General features: G+C 34.2%; 2 protein-coding genes across 2 annotated transcripts in view; one reads left to right on the top strand and one right to left on the bottom strand.

Moving 5' to 3' along the window:
- LOC138321064 (tripartite motif-containing protein 2-like) overlaps window positions 1–12618 on the top strand; it is a 34776-nt gene extending 22158 nt beyond the window's left edge. Inside the window, exons 2-3 of the mRNA XM_069264473.1 lie at window positions 4055–4273; window positions 5146–12618. Coding sequence (XP_069120574.1) covers window positions 4123–4273; window positions 5146–5945 — 951 coding nt within the window. The 5' untranslated portion in view covers window positions 4055–4122 and the 3' untranslated portion in view covers window positions 5946–12618. The remainder of the gene's footprint in view (window positions 1–4054; window positions 4274–5145) is intronic.
- A 630-nt stretch (window positions 12619–13248) lies between these two features.
- On the bottom strand, window positions 13249–24939 carry LOC138321063 (uridine phosphorylase 1-like). Its single transcript, XM_069264472.1, has 8 exons — window positions 24747–24939; window positions 18338–18452; window positions 17600–17758; window positions 17242–17356; window positions 16968–17038; window positions 16137–16275; window positions 15833–15979; window positions 13249–15501 (listed from the first exon to the last, which is right to left on the bottom strand). Exons 1-8 carry the CDS (start codon window positions 24779–24781, stop codon window positions 15356–15358), a joined length of 927 nt encoding a protein of 308 aa, XP_069120573.1. The 5' UTR covers window positions 24782–24939; the 3' UTR covers window positions 13249–15355.
- Window positions 24940–25501: the final 562 nt, after the last annotated feature.

Genomic DNA, 25501 nt, shown 5'->3' with positions numbered 1-25501 from the left:
AAACTTTCTTATTTCTGCAAACGAATTCTTCTGACGAACGCAAAGCACTCCTAAGTAATGAGACAGGGTATGTACTTTCCTTGAAAAGAGGGTTTACTTATTTCTTTTCTTATCTATTTTTCTATTTCTTAAATACTTATTTAGGAAATGAAAATTTTCAATATTTTATACTATTATTATCATTTGTTATTTACGTTAAATTGAAATAAAAGACTGTTTTAGCTTTTCGAAATCATCGATCAAATATTTTATTACACTCAGAAATGTATCCGATGAAAGAATTGTGTGTAACTATCTGCCAGTTGATAGTTGAAAAGGACTTCCTGGCGCTTGGTAATTGTAGCTAACAGATATTTCACATGTGATATTTGTGAACCAGAATAAAGTAACTTATTTGTAGAACTACACTAATCGACGATTGATAAAATTACAACTGGGCTATTTGGCGCTTGACTTTTATATAACAAATCTTTCTCTGACACTTTGGTAAATGACACATGTACTACCATATGACGTAAATTATTTATACTACAACATGGTAATATCAGGTCCGATTCTTGTAGAATAAAGGATATGATATAAGGACGATATAAAACCATGAATGTGTATAACCACATGACTAAGGATGCCAGTTTGATGTAGAACAATATTGTATTTAGAACACAGGACGATTGATTTGGTCTTCCTCCTGTCCCCTGGGTTAATGTGAAAGTAGACGTTGCCAACTTCAGCCCGCCAGCTGGAATATAATAAGAATATCTATGACATAAGCATCGTCTAAATGTAGAAATAACTTACATCATTTATCGAATAATGTTTATCTATGGCATAAGCATCATCTAAATGTAGAAATAACTTAAACCATTATCGAATAATGTTTGTACTCATGGACTGCGTCCGCATTAATTCGTTAAACGTTCACAAATCCAAAAAGTAGTTAAAATAAACATAATAGTTGCTTCATGCTACCGATGTTTAAATGTATAGTTGTGTTTCAAATTGCTTTCTTTATTCGCATGCTACTCGCAATTTTATTTTGATTGCATCCATATGTTAATTCTGCAAAGGGCAGATTTCGTTAAAATTTTCATTTTCTTTTCAATTGGATAATCAGTTTATCTTCTTTCTTATCCTCTATTTGGAATATATCGGTCTATTTCAGTATTTGTATTTTGTCAGCTTCGGTCATAAATTGTTTGCAATTCCTTTTGAAAATGCGTTGAAGATCTGACCTATCCATTGCGTTCGTCGCAACTTTACCTTGGCCCATAGAACTCAATCGCCTTCATTATTCATGTTAATTGATCGATACCAATTACAACAGACCGTGCATTTCATTTTTCCAATTATTGCATATCTATTTAAATATTTGCCTTACCCGCTTATATATTTTCACTTCTTGGAAAATTAACATTTTTGGACAGTCTATAAATATGATCGTTTTCTTTTCCCCTATAGCGATCGACGGTAAAAGAATTTATTCATCTACAGGATACTTAATATCTTAGTTGTTTAATAAATTTCATTAGCCTAATTAGTTTGATGAACGTTTTATCCTAAACTATGTGTCATGTTGATTTACTGTTGTGGAATTAAAATTTTGCTCCATGGATCATGTAACACATGCTAAATAAATGGTTTTGAACTAAAGGTAAAAGCTGTTAATCCGTTCACCTTAATGCCTTTGGTGTTAATTGCTATTCAGAACAATGTGCTATACATCTTCTTTATAATTCTATGTATGTATTCGAGATCAATAAAATAATTAGTTGTATAATATTAATTTTAAACTCCCTTAAAATGTCAGTGTTTGACAATTAGGATTTTATTTTCTTTGCATTTTCAAGATACAGTGTTCGTTATTGTGTATAGTTCTACACTAATGTAGTCGTTATAATGTAATGCTAGACCAGTGTCTGATCGTAAAGAATGGCCACACCTTGAAATGCTAGCTTTTGTCTCATTTACCTTTGTAAGGAAGACTGACGCAGGTAGTCAATGGTTTTATGGTAAATTGAGATTAGGTTCCGCTGAATGCTACAAAAATAGCTATGGATTGTTGTTTTATGAGCTGTTCTTTCAACGTACTTCTAAGGGTTTTATAGACAATCACGCTCTAATACAACCATGAGTTAAGGTGATTCACCGAGTTACATTTCTGGATGTCCTAGAAATAGATTTGTTTTGTCTTGTCATGTTACTGTTTCTGCGTTGTTTGAATTTCCCGAGAAAAATGTTACATAACTGGAAATAATTGGAGAGCAGGGCATATCTATTTCGAGATTTGATTTGCAAACTTATTAATCTTAATTCTTCCGGTCTCGTCGTCAAATCATCTTAATATAAATGCTTCGTGTTGTTCCTGTTTAGTTTTCTTTATTAGTATTTTTCAAATATCAGTCTTCAAATAAAAATAATATCTTACTATACATAATCTTTTTTCATATTTTAATTGGAAATTATCTTTGTCTGGTTTCAGATGCAATTACATTGTATTAAAGTTAAATAAAAGCCTTAACAATTTAATGGGTCACATGATAAAACCATTTGCAATGCAGTTAAATATGTAAATTCTGTAATATCTTTTACAGACTCATCGATAAATTGTTATTGATTACTAATAATAAATAATTTATTTAGCAAACCCGTTACGAATGTTTGAAATAAATCATAGTGTGAGACAATGACGGAATCTTTACGTGATGAGATACTATAATGTTCTCAATGCCAACCGATAGCGGGTTAAAGCGACTGTATACTGGTGAATAAGACGGAAATAAATCTGCCTGAGTCTCGTCTATAATAGATAAATATTACATGCTTACCGTATCTGGTGTTGTGTATTGACCAGTCTCTATCACCTATCGGGATTTCAAGCAAGGTTATAAATTACCATATATACCACAAAGTAAGCTACCTGCAGCTTCCGACTTCTATTTACAGTTATTTAATGAATGTTGAATAAAACATATTCATAGAAATAAATAAACCATTGCTGTAATTTTACAACCCAGTATACGTTTTTTATGTTAAAGTAGGATAGGAAACCCAAACTAGGCACGTGATACAATTGACTGCATGCCTATGATTGTACAGGTAAAGCTGGCTTGCAAGAGCTTAGTTCCACTAGTTTCGTAAATAATTAAAAAGATAAAAAAAATGAAAAGATAAAAGATTAAAAGTATGTTTGTAATCAATTTGTAATGTAAATAGTATTTTCGAAGCAATGTTAATGATTGCATGTTTTCATTTCATACAAACAATTCTTTTTTAAGTTTGCGTTGAATACTTTGATTAATCGGCCCATATCAGATTTTTGAAAGGCCTATTTAACACCAGAAACCTTCTGATTATACTGATAGTATGACCAAAATGACAATAGACAGCTCTATTTGCCTTTACTGCTTATACTATTCATATTAAGTACTAGTTCATTTAAAGATGCTCCACCGCCGACAAATGGTAGTTTTTCTCTATCAAAAACAGGAACAGACGAATTAGTATTTTTCTTCAGTTACAAAGTTACTTACTTTCCACCATTACCACCATTGAAAAGTTTGAGCTTCTAATTTTACTTGAAGTTAAAAATATTAAAAAAAAATTAATTGAATCCCGAAAAAATTCCATGGCACTATATTGCGCATACACCAAAGGCAAAATAAAATATTTTATATTTTTTTTGTGTTAATTAGACATATATATACACGATAAAACACCAACTATTGTTCAAATGATGAATACCATTTAAGGTCTGTCGGCGATGGAGCATTTTAAGTACATATACTTCATTTGGTACATATGACTATTGCTATTGGTGTTTATATTGTTTAGATATGCTGCATATCTATCCAATGATTGGGATTAATATTGTATTGAATTCCTCGCGAGCAACTAACTATATAAGGTTTAACTGCAAAAATATAAATCATTTCAATCGGTCATTACATAAACTTGACTGTTAATAGGACGTTAATTTAATCAATCATAGTTTTCATGGTAGCTCGTATAATAATACTTAAGTGGTAATACAGTATATATAATTCTGTCTTTTCAGATAATTCAGTTACCCCGCCTCCAACAAAAACGGCTTCATGTTTGAGAGACAACCCCTTTGCCTCCCAAATGATGCATATCCTCCGGGAAACCATTTCATCCTATACGCAGGACCGGAAGTTAGCCATGGAGAACCAGAAACTGGTTCGCCGGATTGGCAAGCGAGGTCGAGGTCGCTGTCAATTCAACAACCCTTGTGGCATATGCGTAACAAAATCAGGTAATTATTTTTTAAAAAACATTTAGAAGTTGAAGTTAAGATAAATAACTGAAAAATTCGTGATCTTGATTTTATTTTGTTTCAAAGCATAACTTAGCTGACAGAGAAATAACAGCACATTTTGTATTTATATCAATTTTACAGCTTAATGAATGCAAATTGGTTCGCATGTATCGTTACGCAATTTATTGGAAAATGTGTTAATATTGATGTAAATTATATTAAGTTAATCGAGCTGAGACATACTAGTAGACAGTCTCAGTGCGATTTCAAACAGGTCACGTGATGATCGAAGTAATGAGATTACAAGGCAAATGAACTGCTCCGACACTGATTGTGTCTGCAGATAGTGTGCCATTGGAAAAGGGGGTCGGTGGAGGGGAGTTAAATGAGGCTTATGGCGCGCCAAGGGGCAGAGGGGCCATTAGAGGGAGAGGAAAAAGAGGGATCCATAGGCCAAAAGTGTTAGTGTAGGGAAATGAAACAGTGGCACCCAAGGGAAAATAGGGTCAATGGAGGGAAGTGAACCAGAGGAGTAGTGATCCGTCGTTTATATGCCTTAAGACTATGGCAAGGAAATTAGTTAAAGATCGGATTGTTTACCGTCAAGGGATTGAAACCTATCCCAAAACGCTTTGCACGTTTTTGTATGCAAGAAGATTACTGAATTTTCATAGAAGTCCGTAATTAGATATATCGATCTTGTAGAACATCCTGTAGTAATGTGATAAATGTTGATATTGGGAGTGATTCAGGAAGCCCCCTATGACCATATAACATGTATGTAGACGATACCGTTAATTCAGACATATACCAGTAGACCAATGTTATCGAAGGTGGTTTCATCCCCGGGGAAATGCTTTCTTTTGCAGGCGACATCGTTATAGCTGATACAGACAATCATCGGATACAGATTTTCACAAGCGAAGGAATCTTTAAATCAAATTTTGGGACCCGGGGATGCAAGGTGGACCAGATCAATTTTCCTATGTGTGTCGCCATGACAACAGACGGACATGTGGCCTTAACAGACAGTGTAAACGCATGCGTGAAGATATTTTCTCTCCAGGGTCAGCTAGTGCAGATAATTGGGGACAACGAGATTTTCGATATCCCTTATGGCCTTGACATTTCTAAAGATGGCGACCTGGCGGTGACGGACATCTGTAAACATTGTGTGACGGTGTTCCGGAAGGACGGTTCCGTGATTCATGGATTCGGAGAGTATGGAAGTGATCATTATGAGTTTGATTATCCTTACTTCGTGTGCTTCGACAAGGAAAAACATATTATTATATCGGATTCCGGTAACAGCTGCATCAAAATATTCTCATTCGAAGGACGAGGGTTAAGAACTTTCAAACAAAATGATTTCAAACTCATGAATGAAAGCTTTGTGACCTTACAAGGGATGTGTATGGACGGGGATGGGAATATCCTTGTGATATGTAACTCAACTGTGTATTTGCTAGCACGGAACGGTCGCTTCTGGGAGGTTCTTACAGCCAAGGATGGACTGACAAATCCAAGGTGCCTGGCGTTTGCAGCACCGGGGCGGTTAGTCCTGACAAACTATGACTCAGAAAAAAAACACGAGCTTTGTATCTATAAATACCATTATGATGACTACAAGTCTGTCAACTCAGTGCAGTTCTATGCAATTAATGTGTAATATTTTCTCATTGTGTTATCACCATGGTAACGGTAATAATACTATGGATACGGTTGCGAAAGCGAAAGAGAGAGATAGCGAGAGAGAGCCAGCACGTTGGCGAATGTCTTCCAATGACACAACGGTATCACTAACTCTTACACCGGAAGTGTATACGTTTTTATAAATCCAAGGAACCGGAAGTGTACACCTTTTTGTAAATTCTAGGAACCGGAAGTACCTGTTCATCAGACATTACAGGATTTGAAAAGCATTCAGCTTTGGTGAAATGGTTACAAAGTCTCTAAGTGCAATTTCGGTAAACAACTACAATGTAAATGAATAATCAGTCATAATTTAGGATTGGTTGCCAAAGAAAACTTTATGATAACTCTTCCGGTAAAAGGTGAAGTGAAATTATCGTTGCTCTTGTCACCCGATTTAAGAATGAACTATGCTTCTCAATTAATAAGTATAGTCCATTTTTAAATATAGGGGGTTAGAATGTCAATCAAACAAAACATATTTGATATAATTATTACACCCGTGCACGCGCTTTTAATCAGGACTGGTACACTGTGGCTTAACTATGCATTTAGTGGTATTGTGTAGAGTAGTTAGTAAATTAGCAAGGTAGACAGCCATGGAAGTGAGTGTGCGATTATTGAGGTAAGCATTTCGATGAATCAATGAAACAGTTTCTATTAGTAATGTCATATATATCCACATAATTATTCTAAAATCCAGCTGTAGTATATACTACAAGAGAAAAACCGTATTGAAAGTGCCCATCCTACAAACATCGAATTCTACTCCTGACAGCACTCAATCATTCATCATACAACTATTAATTATTATTTACACGTTTTAATTAGACAATCAATTAGTAGAATAAATAAACCAACATTGAAATATTTACTAATTTTAAAAGTATTCATTTTACAACTGATACTTCTAGATTATATGATGTCATAAAAATTAACATCGAAGGGCTTCTCGATGCAAAACGAAAATTCAAAAAGTGATAAAATTATGGAATGAACCATATAACGTTACATATACTGTAAAGCTTATTGCGCCTGCTATTCAGTACAACTGAATAATTCTCCTAAAATAACGAATAAACTATTCGATCTTCATAGAAATATGGAAACTTTGGTATCAGCACGTTGAGAACTAAGAAGAAAACTCTTCAATTAAAAGCAGGAAGTTTAAGTGAAATTTGAGCGTAGTAAGGTCACATGCGGTTTATTACATAAGGAACCGTCCTAGGAAATGAACAGTACAAGTTATTTACACCCTGCGTTTGGTTTTTTTTCTGCTGAGCCGTGGAAGAACAATAACGTATGATAAATACGTGGGAAAGAAGGAAGTCGAAAAATATCGATTGACTGGCTTTTTGCACTCGATGACGTCAATGTGTAGGCGTAGGCTGCTAAACCAATCAGAATCGTTGTTACAACATAGTTTTCGGTTTCGAAATCAGATGAAGACAAGATGCGTGGGCGATAGTTTATGGTAATAGGGCTGTGTTGTATTCTAATAGAACATTACTAAGTCCCTCCCTTTACAGATATAGCGATTGTTTGGGTAAATTCAAAACTTTCCTGTGTATTAATCCTCATGAGATTTCCAACGATAGAATGTTTGCTATCTATCTTTAATAAAACTTTGGTAAAGCAATAATAACATAGAGCTTGCTCTCCAAGCACGATCAATACACACATACAAGAGAGGAGGTAGAGTTGGTACTGCACGTTCTCTTCGTGATCCAAATGCATATCCACTGCGATCGATCTTGCATTAAAGAGACGTCCTTTTTTAGTTTTTGCATACGCACATAATATTTGTTCAATAAATACTACCCAAGACAAATAACAATTATACAACTGATTAATTTTGTATGCATATGATAAAGCCACTATACATTCGCATGTCACTAAAGTTTTTTGGCATATCAAAATGACAGTATGGTATTTTTCTGATGACAGTATGGAATTGTTCTAATGACAGTATGGAATTATTCTAATGACAGTATGGTATTGTGCTGATGACAGTATGGAATCGTTCTGATGACAGTATGGTATTGTTCTAATGATAGTATGGAATTGTTCTAATGACAGTATGGTATTGTTCTGTTGACAGTATGGTATTGCTCTGATGACAGTATGGAATTGTTCTAATGACAGTATGGAATTGTTCTGATGACAGTATGGTGTTGTTCTGATGACAGTATGGTATTGTTCAGATGACAGTATGGAATTGTTCTGATGACAGTATGGAATTGTTCTGATGACAGTATGGTGTTGTTCTGATGACAGTATGGAATTGTTCTGATGACAGTGTGGTATTGTTCTGATGACAGTATGGAATTGTTCTAATGACAGTATGGAATTGTTCTAATGACAGTATGGTATTGTTCTGATGACAATATGGTATTGTTCAGATGACAGTATGGTATTGTTCTGATGACAGTATGGAATCGTTCTGATTACAGTATGGTATTGTTCTGATGACAATATGAAATCGTTCTGATGACATTAAAGTATTGTTCTGATGACAGTATGAAATTGTTCTGATGACAGTATGGTATTGTTCTGATGACAGTATGGAATTGTTCTGATGACAGTATGGTATTGTTCTGATGACAGTATGGAATTGTTCTAATGACAGTATGGTATTTTTCTGATGACAGTATGGAATTGTTCTGATGACAGTATGGTATTGTTCTGATGACAATATGGAATTGTTCTGATGACAGTATGATATTGTTCTGATGACAATATGGAATTGTTCTGATGACAGTATGGTATTGTTCTGATGACAGTATGGAATTGTTCTGATGACAGTATGGTATTGTTCTGATGACATTATGGAATCGTTCTAATGACAGTATGGTACTGTTCTGACCAACCGACGTCATCTGTTACCGGTTTTTGTAAATCTGATTTCCGCTAACACACAAGAGCAATTAACGTCAATGTTTATTGCAAAACAAACAGGTGCTCTTTTTACTCATGGAAAAGTCAAACCAGAAGAATACCAATACCACAGAAACTAAAACGTATCACTTTATCGTCGGAGGCTCACGAATGATTGTTCCATGCTATGCTAATGTGATAAGTGTAACATTTAACGTAGCGGGGTTTTGACGATGCTACGATTTATTCTTTACCACAGACTCCTCCTCTGTACCACAAAAAATCAAACAACGAAACCATTTTTTTTGCTTACCTTTGAAATGAAACCATTGAAACCATGACTGTATTATGGAAATGAATCCAATATGCTATCCGCTATTATAGAACAAAAATCAATTATTTATCCGTTAACACATATAACACCAAACCTTATTTTACCATCATCAAGTAAATCAACAGTACCTCAACGAACCACCTCCAAACACCTTATTCGTCGTCAAAGAAAGCAGCCAGGAAACTAGCTTCTTATTCGCACTTTTCACTACACAAACATGTATTTTATTTCACATCTAAAAACAAGCAAAATTTACATCATCATGGAAATATCCTTCAGAGCAATTGTTGCGAAATCCAACCATCACATTAACATTAGTTTGTTTTATATACATATACAAAAATAATGTAAACTTGATCAAAGTAAAAAAAAAGATAAACGTCATCAAAACGCTTAATGATAATAGTTTACATAAAACGTCAAATATCAATAGTCATTCTCGCTTTATTATTGATTGTTGTTTTATGAATTGTATATAAAACAATCAACAGAATAGGACTGCCGTCTCCAATACAGATATATTTATACGGTAGTCCTACCTCCTTATACTACAGTGTGATGGATAGACCCTCAGACGATAGTTAAGTTGAGCGGACGTGCTCTTTTGTAATGAATGCAGCTTGCGACATCGAATGACGTCATAAAGTGTGCACGTAATTAAGAGGTGTTAATGGCTTCTAGAAAAGTGTATTGGTAATAGCAATAAGGATGAGAGATTTGTATGAGGATGGTCTGGACCTGCAGGACCCAATGATACGAGAAAAAAATCGGTAGAAAAAAATCCATGAAGACGATAACTTCGTAAATGCTGTGTATTGACATTCGCTGTGTTGCTAAATATTCTAAATAAGCATTGTTGTTTTTCTAAGACAGTTTTATAAAGAAGAAAGAAATTACTCATTTATTACATTTAACAATACAATAATACCAGTCTTTTATCCAGTTCATCTATGTGGTTTGACAAAAGTGATCATGATCTTAACGATTGGTTATATTAGTTGTCTAACGTCACAATGCACTGTTGAGATTTCCGGTTCCGGTATTTTCTTGTTACAAAAACGCGCGCGTCTATGTGACATGCATTTGTTAGGTATACTATAGTCTTCCGTAGTTTACACCTGCACTTTTCCGATCATTTTGGAAATTGAATTATCACAGATTTATTTTCCAGCAACTAAAGTCAAACTCCCGTTTCCGGCTTTCCAGTTCTTAAAGCCATGACAGGATCTTCCTGTCGTGTGACGTAATGATAACGGCGGTTAATGTGATTAAACATTTTAATTCTACGTTTATATGGGAGATGGTGGTCCAGATTTTTAACTCGGTTGTTTTAATAAATGTACATTGCCATCCTCAGCAATAAAAGTGAAATATCAAAGTTCTATCGGAAATAATATTCGTCCTGTATTATAAGAGATATAACGCCATTTGGATGCAAGTAGGTGAATGCGTATTTAGTAAAGCACTGCGTCAGATGATGACCGATTGCAATATACAAAATGTACTGTAATACAACTTTCATTTGCTGCTTAAACTTTTTGCGATTTTTATTTCAAATCAAGTTTGCTACGCGAAGATTTAATTTCGTAAATTGAAATAATCCAATCCATATCAATATACTGAGGTGTATATCAATTCGTACATCTACTGTCAAAAATAAACAGCACTCGAAAAAGTATTGGTTTACAGTATGAAACTGGAAAATGGTGATGAATAAAGGGATGAATATGTAGTCAAGGTGGTGTTGGTCTAGATACATCTGTATGACCAGTCTGATATTAATATGTAACTTACTTATGTACTACCTTATGTAAAAGATGCTCCATCGCCGACAGAGCATCACATATACTGATCATTTACACAATAATTGGTGTTTACTCTTATAAGTGTATGTCTAGTTAACAAAACAAATAATATAAAATCACTTGTTTTACTTGTGATGGACGCGCATTCACAAATAAGACAATGTTTGGCTTTTAAAGACAATGTTAGTTAACAAATCATTGTTCCGTCGTTTATTGTTAACGAAATAGATAGTAAGACCACAGTCTATAACATTGTAAACAATAGATTGTAGTTGGCTGAAGCAATTTTTGTATGGTAATTACTGGGGTCATCTGAAGATTACCTCTTTTTGGGTCCTATCTGATCTTCAACAACATTGTGTATAATTAAGATCTAAATTTCATTAGGGTGCTGTTTTCCTATAGTGAAGAGTATGCATAATTAGATCGGAGAGCTATTTTAATGCTTTAAAACGACAATACTGATGTGTAAGCATCCTAATCATATAGCATATTGCGATATTTTTGCGATGTGCGTTTTTGCGAAAATTCTTTAAAACTTCGTTTGCAATTTATGCGTATTGATTTTTATCATGTGCTATATGTATGTCTAAGATTTTTCTTCTAATTTTCCTTATTGCAGAGTAACTTTAAAAATTATCTAAATAAAATATTCTTACAGTCATGAGCATCTGTAAACTTTGGATATATATCGTAAGTGCAACATATTAATACAAATATAGGATCTTTTTGTGCGATTTTGCAAATCTAGTTATTTTCGCAAAAATAAAACACTCGCAAAGTTATCAGCATATTAAGTGTTATAGACATGACAAATGGACAATTAAATGTCTAAGGAAGTAGATTTTCTGACCCTACTAAGGGCTTGTTATACATTAATTCAGAGTGTGTGTGTGTGTCATTAACGAAGACAGAATGCAGGACGAATGAACGTGTGTACAGGTAGTAGATTTTTACCATTTTATATGCAAATAGCTACATCAGTGTTGTCGTTAAGACACTAGTACGCACTCATTAATATCATGGTATAATCGTAATACATTTTGTATTTTACTTTATGACATCAATTACTTATGTTGAGGATCATGAAAATTACCTCATTGAAATTAGTATAGCATAAGTCTAACTACTGTATAGCGAGTAAATTTAGCGGGGGGTTTATTTTCCTATATTCGAGATTTTTCTGAATACGTAAATTCAAACCACTAGCAAAATACAAGTATATGAAATCTTACTAAAATTATGGAGGTAAAATTGTGTACCTTATCCACAATGATACTGCTCTCAAGCGATTATTAATTAATTGCAAAGATATCATTACTATTGTTGTCACGATTAAATTGGTGCACTCGTTAATTAAGTTCCGTTAGTTAACGAACCGGGAAATATGGACCATCGAAATTAAACGCTATACAGTAAAAACAGATTCATCACGCATCGCGCAAAACAGCACTCAAATACTATGTTCATGTCAAAACACTGCTATAACATGAGATGTGTGTGATATTTGTAAAGTCATGATAGAGTAGGAATTTCTACCACGAAACATAGACCGATCAAAATCATTGTTAATGCTATCGGCACTCAGTGAATTATGTATTTGATCTTCACAACTAAAGCACATTACATTTGAACTGGTTGTTTGTTTTTTGTTTGCATGGATCCATTGAGAGGTTAGAGGGAGATAACTTCAACTTTTCTTGCTCTACGTGACCTCCCAGTAAATATAGAATTATACATCAATGTTGTTATACACAACAAGAAATAGCGGTGAAGTGATGGTGGTAAGATTCGGCCATGACCGTATCGATGTCGAATATATTAACATGAATGTTAATTAGGTAAATAAACACTCTGACATTGTGGGTTTTAGAGTGATAAAATATATAAATAAATATTTCCTGTAGGAATGAGAGAATAAAATTTTCTGTAGAAATCATGCGTTGTATGATGGGAAAAGGTATTAAGGAATTAAATAAATCATCATAATGATATTGAACGTTGCATCGATGTTTTGAAAACACTAGAGTAACATTAATAACCAACAGCTTATATCCACTTTCATCATGTAATTTATTATCGCACTGAGAAATAAAATGTACATCCAAAATAACATATCAAACAATAATACAAATATATTGTGGTGAATTATCAGTTGCCATTCACATATCCATTTAACTATTAAACGGCGACTAAGCATCTGTGTCATCACCGACAAAAATATGGCATTTGAATGAAATTGGCCGTTACACACAATGCTGTGACCTAATAAAAATGGTTTAATTACCAAAACTCAAACTCTATATAAAGATTCCATGGATATTGTTTTTTTTAATCAAGAGAATAAGCATCCAAATCTCGCAACATGCACAACAAATCATTAAAAAGTTATTACTTTTTCTTCCATTTAAACTTTCGTTATTAAATTCATGTTTAAAGGTCTTTTTGTATATGGCCGTTTATCTATGAAGGCAAAAATGTATTTTATATCAACGATTTATTCTGCCACCTCCTAGATACGTGTTGCTAAGTACTTGGTTGCAGTAGGCCATGCCATTTGCGTAACAATTCTTCAGTAAGACTACATAAAACTAGTAAGTCTCGTAACATTTTTGTATTAACCTAACTATAGTTTTCTAGCGACACTTAATTAGTATTTTTTTATGTCTTTATAACAACTCATATGGAATAGTAATATGAGAGATTTCATTCCTCCATAGACGAGAAATAGCATAAAATGACAACGAATGTTTATTAAATTGTCCAATATTTGTCTATATTAATTACAAACACCAATCATCGAGATCACTGCTTAAAACCTAAGGTGGACCAACAAAATGTAGGTTATGTAGTATAATGTACAAAACAATGGTGAACTAATGTTTAAACACAATTTAATGTAAGTGCTTGTGATAAACTATAATATAGTCCAATAATACAATAACCCCAGGTTCCGATTTCTCGAAACTAATTAAAGCGCTGACTTAGGTCAAATCATTTTTCTCCTTATGTAACTTGTGTCGAACATTTTGACATGTGTTTGTTTCGAGAAATAAGCACCAGATCAGCTATTTTTACACAATAGCGTGTGATATATAAAACACATCATATACTGCCAACAATAAAGGATAATACCAGCAAAAGTTTAAATACTCGAGACTGATTCAATATACAGTAAAATCTTCAGAACTCGAAGTCTGCGATGACATTATAACACATTTAAGTTAACCAAGTATTAGAGGTTATAAGAGGTCGAATTACCGAGGTTCAACTTTATAAAGATATCGCATTTTATCTTAACAAGAATGCAATGCCTGACCCAGGCTAGAAGCCAATGTATTATACCGAATTGCATATTACATAAATATCTACCCTTGCAGGTAGGTACTGCACGCTACGTCATGATTTTCAGAGAAAACGACGTAATTGTTGCTCATAAAATAATGACGTCACAATTGATGTCTTCCCGCGTCTGGGATAATTTCCCAAGGGTAATAAGCAAAGACAGAATACACCAAAATGACTGTGACCATACAGGATTGTTACTCCGTTTACAAACAAACATTTTAGCTATTTTCGCAAGCATTGTTCAACATGATTTTCATATGAAATCAACATTGAAGATACTAAATATAAAGCCCGAATTTTCAAAACCATTAAAAAATACATTAAATGGTGTCAGCCATTTTTGTTACGCCATCGTTAAGTCGTATGGTCACATCACTGTCCACCTGAAGACATGACTTTCTATTACATGGGAATATAAAACTGAATACACAAAACTTAATTGGTGGTAAAAACATGATGATCAGTCAAAGCAAATCTTTGTGTGTCCAGCACCAAACTTAATCCATAGCATCATTTTTCAGACAAACGTTAACACTTTGATAACATTTTCGGTTTGTATTGGACCCATTTGCACATAATGAATGATCACAATATACCTGAGGTGCTGTATATATACCTGAAGATCACAACATTGTATTTACAACTATTTCCACAGTTATTTTGTATCATCATTTAGTTTTAATGCTTATGTAAAATAGCTAACATACAATCGTAGTTTGTATATACCTATGTTACCGATTGTGTATGATAAACTAGAAATATTTTAACATTGTGTGACGTTCCGATGTGAAGAAAATATCTTCTTTATTTTACGCTAAACATTACTTCATCAAATCAATTCAAGTGATATTATAAACGAATAGTCTTCTTTAGAACATCAAACTTCCTCATTAACGCCATGACTAGATCAGGTTTTTGTACATACGATGTAAGTATTATGTAGAAGTATCAATAAGTAATGTTTAAACGCTACTCTCACGTTGACTGTACAAACATTTATGGGTAGCAATGTAAACGATGATATTAGCTGCATTCCATGCCTAACTTTTTCTTGATGAACCGGAGGATTAACACCTGAGCGCGGGTCTGCCATTGTTTGAGTTTGGGGATATCAACAGAGATGTAGTCCTCCTCCAGACGGTCCAGTAAGGTCACGCACGCCACAGCACCTATCATATAAATACATTTGTACATTTTTTCAGATAATGGATTAATTTTTACGCAGATACATCAAAAGTCCGGATGCACACTAAATCAACAATTTATCTGTATAACACCATGAATTTCCAAATTGATGCGTGTTTTTGTCATCAGAGATCCTTATGATGAAGCATAAACATTAAAATCATTCCGATACAAAATAACAATGGTGTGTCTTTTTTACATCGTGGAATGGTTACCTTCATCTTTACCCCAGTAGAAAATCTTCCATTTAAGACAATAAAAATTCATGCCATTTTATTATACAAAATAATGTATCGTGCATAAATGACCTCTCACCTTTGATTCCAGCATGTCGACATAAGGCCAGGAAACCTAGTGATTCCATTTCGATGTTGCAGATATTATTTTCTTTCAACTTTTTCATAAATGCCATCTTATCTTCTTCATTAAAATCACAGAAAGCACCGTCAAGTCGAGCCTGACCTATTGAATAGAATTCAAGATGTTATTTGTATATTTCCATTAAATCAAAACAAATTCATAAAGTCACGCGTACGGATTACATTCGTAGATATCACCATAGTATCAGTTATATATTGCACACATTTACTAACTCACAAGTACGTCAATGAACTCTTACATTCGTAGAAGTCTTCTGTACAGAGCGTGGTTCCCCTAACAGTACGGAAGTCGTCGTCCTCCCGAGCACACGCCTCTAGCTCCCGGACTAAACCCTCGTCAACAATGGCTGGCCTCTCGACCTTCTTCCCAAGGATAAACTAAAACATATACTTTGTCATAAATACCTTGTGCAATAACATGTCTATTGAATTATATCTGGTTTTGTATACAAAAGTTGAAATAAGTCTGATGAAAAGTTAATGACTGTAAACCAACTTATTTTAGTGTGTTATTTATGTTATTGTATATTTCGCGAGCGATTGGAATTGCGAAAACAAAGCCCAGTGAAAACCGTTTTACATGTACAATCGCGAAATCAAATCTCCGTGTAAAAGTCTTTGGGCATAAAAACGCGAAATCAGTCGTCGCGAAGATTTATGTAGGTTTAAAGAAGTACTATTGCTTTATATGTCGAAAACCACAATACCGACATACAGAACAGAGCAAGTGTTGGTGAAAGTCTGGTAGACGTTAATATTGTTTCACATTTGATGCAAGAAGGGTGTTGGGGAAAGAACAAATTACGGCAGTCTTATCCTTAGCTCAAACCGTATCATAAAAATAGCAATTCTATCATAAAAGCAAAATTGAATTTGCAAATCTTTTGCATCATTTTTAAAGTCTGTGACGAATAAAATCGACAGTATATTCCGTAATGAGGAAACAAGTGTTCTGTGGTGAACCTTGCAATATACTATAGTTATTATAAACCGCTGTATAATAAACGCGTTAGTGTGAGGTCAGCTGTGATCCAGGATTGAACCAAGTCGTAAGTCATTAAAGTGCTTACCATTTTGTAGAAATTTGAAAATTCTCCATCCACTGCCTTCTCTGTCAGAACCACACTCCCTGGTTCAAGACCTGCATAACGCCATAAAAGGTCGGGGTTAATCTTTCATTAGTTTGTTTCATAGAGGAACATGAGTCATGTATATTTCTAGGGTAATATGTATTTAGGTAAGTACACTAACATAATATATTGGTCAATGAAGGCGACTTTTTTCTATGGAATAAGCGTTTTGACAGTCTAAGGGAGGTTACTCTATTTCAGATTTCAAACTTACCGATTCCACCACAAGTTCCTATCCTGAAGAACGTGACATCACGACATTTGGCATAATGCATGAGTTTGAGAACCTCGTTGAATACAATTGAAAGGGAAGGGACCCCAATCCCATGCTGTAACAGAGAAGCATACCGTAAACAAAACCTGAACGTACACGACCTTCTCATATGGTGAATAATTCTATTTGTACAACAGAGATACGGCAACAACAACAAAATCTGGTAACAACTCGATTTCGTCAACAATTTTGGAATGAGCCAAAAATTTATACAATTTGAACTAGTTCTAAGAAATGTTCTTCTTTCTTTGTTTCACGTTGTTTCATTTCATCGCCGGTAAGCATAATGGTTACTTACGCTGACTGACAGGACCGGTCCTGCCTTGTATACACAGTAGCGGTCAGTCCCAGCCGCGTAGTTCTGTGGACAGTGACAATTAACGTCAATCCCTAGCTCCTTGTTGATGTACTTCACGAATCCTTCCATCCGTGACGGTTGGCCCCCAAAACAAACGAACTGTAAAATAAAACAACAAATTGGATCTATTATTGTGTCCATACATCATTTGGTACCAAATCGGAGCCATGAATGACTGACAGTAGAGCATTTAAAATCTGACATTATCTACGAATCCAGCACGACCGAACTGGAAACCAGAACTGGACAAACCAGTGTATAACACTGGAGTCGCTCAACATGATCATCAATCATTGATAAAAACTGAACACGATGTGTTTGCTTTTCCTCAATGCAGTGACTATTACCAAAAAGGTTTCATTAACTTAACATATACATACACCATGATTTAATTTTCGGTTATTGCATTTAAGCTTGAACTGCCATATTATGATTTATTTTTGGTTGATTCTCCTAAATTTTCTTTGCTCATTCTTTTTTTTCTTTATTTTTTAATACTTGAACTATCGTATGGGATGTGATGTTCTGTTCTGATTTATGCTGATTCTCATGAATTATCTTGACCTGCTTTTCTTACTGTTTTTCTTTTTCTTACTTGACATTGATATCCTCTCTTACCTTACGTTACACCCTATCCATCCCGTACCCTGATTATATAAACTCCCTGTCAATACTGACCTTGACATCCCCAAAGATAGTCTCGAGTTTGTCGATGTCGGAGGTGTCCAGGGCGATGTGATAGAGATGATCCACGCCGAGGGACTTGATGTGTGGGTTCGGCACCCTCACGGGTCTGTAACGGACAAATCAAAGTATACAAAAACTAAACCATGGGAAGGCAATTTGAAACCAACCTTTGTTGATAAAGTGTTAGTGTCCCACAATGAAAAAATCCTATCCCTGACAGTCCCTTAGAGATATATCCACATATGAAATTAAGTCTTGTAGTACCGCCCCTGCTACTTATACTAAACCAATTGGTAAAAAAATACGTACTCCATTCAACTTTAGAAAAAGAAGACAGGCTTTTGTTGATAAAGTGTTATTGTCCCACAATGAAAGATTGAACATTTATATCAACTGGAAGACAACATGTTGGATATAGACTTTAATAGTGAATCTAGTGATGAAATTAACAAAGGCGAAAAGTTTAATGTGTTACAGTTATAGACTGACAATTTAAATAATGTTATTGATGTTAAAGAGGGTTCATAAAAATGTTTGTTTTAAATTGTATCTTTTTTGTTTATACATATTTACTGTATTTGAAATGAATGGACTTTGATTGTGTTACATAGTACATTTCTACAGAGGTTCTATAGCTTTTATCTGGTAATAGAATGTCTAGACGTGGGGATATGAATTACAAATTATTTGTGCCCTAAATTTGCATTTTATACACGTAATTAAGTACATGTAACATGAGAGAAAATAGATTTACATATGAAAAACATGCATGTCACTTTTCGGTTCATTCGACACATGCGTATGGATACGCACGAATTGTATATGACATAATAAACATGCGTGCTACATATGATTCACATGTGTGGCTACACATAGTTAACGTATGTGGAAATTTACGGATGAAGCACATGCGTATCTCACGTGATGAATATTTCGCATGAAAAGCATGCGTTTCACACATGTATTTCAAGTGTGACCCTTTTGCTTGTGTATATTGCATGCTTTTTTTTATTTGTCAGTGACACACTTTTCTGAATTTATATTGTAATGCTTTCTAAAGTTCTCAAATGGAAAGTGAAACTAACAACATGATTTGAATGCATCATGCATCATCAGTCAACAGGCAAAACACGTTTCTTCATCGGTCAACAGACAAACTATTGACGGGTCAAGTCAATAGTTTCTGACGATTTGTATATTTGTAATGATTTTCAAGCAATTTCATGTGAAAATAGTCGAAATTACTTTATTTATATTTGTATACAGAGTCGGGTAAACACTTTCCTATTTTAGCAATAGAAGTGTAGATGTTTTGAAGCAAAAGAAATATGAACATCAAAACACAACAACTACGTATTTATTTTGGTGAGCGACCTAATCGTGGATATAACGACAGCGATGCGGTTATAAACAATGTTGTATTATGAGTCAACTAGTCTTTCCTGGAAACGAGACCGAGCAAGAGAAGAGAAAGAGTCATTTATATTTATGAATTTGAAATAAGATGATTGATATGCATTGTACGAAGTATTAACCCCTTAACTCCCAACTAAGCATTTCTACGCATTTTCATATCTGTGTTGAGAAAATCGCAATATCTCCCTTATTTCTTGAGCTATCGGGATACTGTTTATATGCTGTAAAATTACAGAAAATAACCGACAACTTTTATGTAAAACAGAAATTCGTTTGGCAACGTCTTTGTTCTCTTTCAGTGAGTTGAAAAATCATGCTAACTTAATTCCGAGCATTTTTAAATTGTTGACGTCGTGTGTCAGACGGCGTAACCGCCGGAGCGGAGATTCGAAATTGTATCTCGAAATATGCAACAAGCAGCAAGAATTAATACTTGTATTTCACAGTTTTTGTAGTTGATATTGTCAATTTTATGTGTGACCACTTATATTGAAAGCTATCCACTCTTTAAACAATATTTTCCCGTAGATTAAGTACATGTAATTGGTATTTTATGTACTACACAGTAAACTTAATCCTAATGCAAAATAAACAAAATATCTATTTACTATACATACCGAGAATCCAATGGTCAAAATACTCAAATATGTAATTCATAACATGCCGAAATCAGTTTTCTATTGCCTCTACAAATTAGATATTGAGTTCGACGGAAATCGCGGCACGGTACAATTTCTAACTTTAACTTCATCGGTACAAAACAAGCACATGTGCGATCAAGATGGGCTTAGATTTTTAGTTGATTTTCTCAAATTATAAAGAGAAAATACGTTAGGACTCGAATATGGCCCCAAAATTAATTCTCCAGTAAAGAACAACATATTTTGCCATATGACAGTTGAATACATTTGCTAACACATGACATCCCGAAAATATCCCTTATGTGCCAATTATGTTCACTATGACGTCATCAACATGCAGGTTCCCGCCATTTTTCACAAAAATCCTTGAAAAATCATACTTTTTGAGTGGTTTCCTCTAAAAACGAATGTGGCCGCCTTCGTGGAGCAGAAAGAGATTTTCACACGTTGTGTATCGTATATTTACGCATGTCCATGCAAAATATAAAGTTGCTCCAAGGTGGCGGCCACATCCATTTCAGGCCTTTTCTAACCTAAAGATGATGCATTTCTAGCAAAATTTGGCGAGTAGAGGAAAATTATCAATTTGCTGACGTCATAGGTGGAGAATATCGTGTACATGGTTATAAAAAGTTATGTTTTGATGAATGGCAAGTATGAGAGTATCAGAGTTAATATGAATGGCAAGTATGAGAGTATCAGAGTTAATATTTTTCGGCCTGCAAAATTAAGGCCAAATACTGGTCCTATCATATATACTCCTTTATTCACACAAGAAATTTATTCTTAATTTATGAATTTTAAAACATCGTTTGATATATGTGACGAAGAAAAAGAAATGTATATTGGATTCCACTTCGGGTCAAAATCTGACACGTCACATTGATGTGTTGTTTGAAATTGCAGACATTTGCGTCTTTTAGAAAATAAAAGTGCAGTACCACTATATAAGACTTGCCTAATATCACAATAACTATTATTTGTCAGGTTAAGTGTCAATGATGACTCATCTCATTTTTGTTTGAAAGAAGTCAAAGTTACATAGACGCTAGGATCAGTAGCGTGACAGCACGTTTGTTTAAATTCTATCTAACAAAACAAAGGATCAAATATCGAGATTGATATATGTAAAGGACATTTCAAGGTGTGTTCTCTCAACAATGCACAGAAGATCAACGTTACACAATTTCAATTCCTGTACAGGTAAAGCACAAATGTATGATGGCCCGTTTGAGCCGTCAAATTACTACTTCTGATTGAAGTAGAACTAGTTGTACATTTATAAATTGACAAAGTGTACATGACCATTTCCTCTGAAGTAGTTGTACATTGTACATTTATCTACTTCAAGTAAACGGTCATGTACTCTTTATCAATTTATAAATGTACAATGCTTTAAGTTCTTGTAAAGTAGTTTACCACCATAGTCCTTTTACTAAAATCATATAATTTAATCCAAAAGCTTTTCTAATGTGTATTGTTATGTTTTGTAAAATGCAGTTTAGTGTTGTCTTTTGAACAGTGCTTTGTTCATATGACTATAATTCAATTTTGCTTGTTACGAGCATTTTCATTGGCTTATTTACTTTATCAGCACATAAAGGAAAAAATGGCGTCGCCGTTTATACCGTTGCTTCTGATTGGCTGAGATGATGGCGTAATAATTTCATAGACAAAAGAGTCCAAAAATGAATTTTGAATATTGAAGAGATTATCTTCGGTAAATTGAATTATAAGGATTAATTTGAATAGATATTTTATGTTATGGAGATATAACACAAAAATCTGAGTGTACTCTAAATAAAGCGGTTTATGATGAGAGTACCCTCAGATTTTTGTGTTATATCTCCATATTAAACATAAAAAATCTATTCAAGTTAAACCTTATTTATGTGTGAGAAGAATGTGTGTCTTTGTGTATTTATTTTTTCTGTTTGTTTGTGTAAGTATGAGTGATATAATGTTCAATGTAAATACATGTATGATAAATTGGAAAAAAAATAAAAGAAATATAAAAAAAAATGTTTGAATGTATCATTATTTAAGAAAGTACGAAAGCGATTATAAAAAGTTACGTCATAAAATAATCGAATGGACAAACAATCAACACAGGTAAGGTAGGTATGTACCAAACCAAAGCTTGCGATAAAGGTCAAGTTTTTGCACCAGGGCTTGCGATAAAGGTCAAGTTTTTGCACCAGGGATCGGTCAGGGTGATTAGCCATTAATACCGTCCGGCTCTTATCCTGGTTTTCATGATATCAGGATTGTGGACGGTTCATGGAAAGGTAGCAACCATTTAACATGGCGATACCACAGAACAGCATGTGATAACATTGCTTACATGTCATTACGACAATGTAAACAAGGAGATAAGTTTAAATTAATGTGATGTTTGGGTAATATTTAGTCTAGCCGTCACGTTTTTCTACGTTGTGTGAGCGAGGTGAGAACGTGTTAGATAAACGATCAAATTTGGCACTCGTTATTGCTTAAGTAGAGTTGTCCTTGTAATTTAATCACACAAAAACTGCACACATGTTTTGTTGGTATTTCCTGCATACATCCACCAAGCGTCTGCAGCAATTTGACAAGGGGCACTCAACGGGGTGTTCACAATAATATTATGACAGTTGATATTGTAATGAAATGTAAAAGTTATTGAAGTCATCATAATAGAAAAATGCTATCGTTGGCCTTGTACTGAATTCAAATAAAACAATATAGAGTTTTTGATGTATTCGTTGTTTTAAATTTGATTTGCTGGTTGGCAGGGGGAGAGATTTTTGGATATTATTAACAATATGTCGGGGGTGTGACGCATGCACCTCATTCATTGGCTGCTATTTTTGCTGCCACGTTGGGCTCCATGCAGGAGAGATGACTAAAAGCCACATTCCATTGGTACATGCCACAGTCGTTAAAGCAAACGATACAATATTATCTGTTTGATCGACGTTGTTGAATTTAAATATCATGATTACTTACCAAATTCAGCAATAGTAAATATTATATGTTAAATACAACTTCTTGGCAAGCTTTAGTTTTCGTAATTACTATTTTAGGTGTATGATTTGCCCCAAATATACCCTCTAGTCACTCTCATCTGAGATAACCTACGACCCAAAACATTGTTGAATGAAACAGATTGTAAACAAGACTACTTCTATAGCGCGGTTCTTCAGACAAACGGAACTAGTCCTTTAGCTTGGCTCGCTCGCTATATACACATACGTACATCGATGAGGCTGCACTAAATTGCATCAACATCAGACTACATTATTTATTCAAAATGTTTTATTCTTCGAAATATAATATATAGAAGTGAATAAAAATATTGAAAGATATTTCACAACAGATATATGCTGGCAATCTCCAACTGAAACAATATCCTTCTATTATCTTGGCGAGACTGTTATGCATATGTATAATTATACTTGACAGCCATGTATGCATGCAATAAATAACATAATGTATGAATCGTCACGTTAGGCCTATATCATTTCAAAAGGCTTTACCTTAGCTTCCACACCTTCAAAATGTATCGACAACATTCTAAGCAAATGTCAGTTTTATCAAATTTCGGGAAAATAATCTTTTTAAAACATTTTTAAATCATTTCATTGAAAACTGAAAGAAACGACTGTTTTGTTTACTGTTTAAATGGGGATCATCATTAGTTTCTAAAAGAGAGAGTTTAACGTACTTAGACATCATGTGTGTGTATAACAATTAATGACTTATGTTTGGTATTCAATGCTCTTAATGCATGCATACGGTGTATGTATGAAACGTTCAACGTGAGTTGAATGTCAAATTGAATCCCTACTCATGCATGTCAATGAATTGTAAGTAGTATTTTGCGTTGTTTTGTTTATTCCAGTAAGAGACATATACACAACACAATTGTAGATTATAATATAATACCTTCTCCAGTGAACATATATGATTACAGCCCAAATCGCTGAAACTATTTCTGTTTTATACATTTACATTTCTAATTCTAATTGAATATCTCAGATCATTTAACGCGAATTTATCCTCCTCCAAAACTGTTGGTTAAATTGAATCTAATTAAGCCATTTTGTGTCCAACATGACAGTGCGTTATCTCATATCCGTTGGTTAGTAGTATTGAAACTGCATGTAGTATATCTTATTAATCTTGAGAATTCCTCATAATGTTGTGTATCTCCTACTTACTTAATTTGTCTTTTTTATACAACATCCGATTATTGGTTAGAAGATGAGCAATGGTGAGTTTTTGTTTACGTCAGAAATAACAAAAACTCCACTTTGTGTATAAACTTTCTAACAACAATGAGTATGTGGTGCTATACATACCCATCCGTTGTCTTAGTGCCTATAACCGTATCCATGGCGATCTCTGACCAGTACGGGTCGGTTTGTTCCTCACTCGTTCTCTGCTGAACAGTGTTTGGTATGTTTACGGAGGGTTCCAGATATTTTACACACGCTCCAATTCTAGCCAACGAACCGTGGGGCCCCAGGCGGGATTCGGTATGTAAGTACAAGTAGAGATATACTACTTTTAAAATACGTGTCGAACAGTTTATGATAATAAATGCAGTGGTGCATTTACTAAGAATTATATACATGTGATGTAATTCATTTTGATATGGATACGTTTATCAAGATGTTATTTTGGTAACGTCACGGCTCTTGTGTACATGCACTCAGATAGTCCACCAATCAAATGGTCGGAACAGACACACCCCTGCCGTAGTCTGAAGGAGAACACAGCCTTGAAACCATATGTACTGTACGGTGATCTCTAGATCTCCGGTACCGTGTTACCAATTATCTATGAGCTATACGTACAAGGACAAATATATGCACATCTAGGACTGTAACCAAGATAGAGAATTTACTTTTATGTAAAATTTTCCGCCGTCAGAAATAGAAAAACACAACATGTATTGTATAAATGTATTGTATAAATAAGCATGTACAGCGCTATATATACAACACTGAGACAGCAACATATCACTCGTAGAAAGACGTACCGACCCCCATTCTTACTAACTATCAGAAATTCCATACCTGACGATTCGTTCCTAAAATATTAAGATATTATT

This window comes from Argopecten irradians, chromosome 4, assembly GCF_041381155.1.
Source record: "Argopecten irradians isolate NY chromosome 4, Ai_NY, whole genome shotgun sequence".
Classification (NCBI taxonomy): Eukaryota; Metazoa; Mollusca; class Bivalvia; order Pectinida; family Pectinidae; genus Argopecten; species Argopecten irradians.
The sequence above is the reverse complement of the archived record's forward strand: the minus strand, read 5'-3'. Positions and strand labels throughout refer to the sequence as shown.

Bases quoted from the DNA above. Each gene is read 5' to 3' on its own strand.
- LOC138321063 (XM_069264472.1), bottom strand. From the start codon at position 24,781: ATGGATACGGTTATAGGCACTAAGACAACGGATGG. The intron at 18,453-24,746 runs GTATGTATAGCA...TGTCCGTTACAG, and splicing joins GGCACTAAGACAACGGATGG to ACCCGTGAGGGTGCCGAACC. The intron at 16,276-16,967 runs GTAAGCACTTTA...TATATGTTTTAG, and splicing joins TTTCAAATTTCTACAAAATG to TTTATCCTTGGGAAGAAGGT.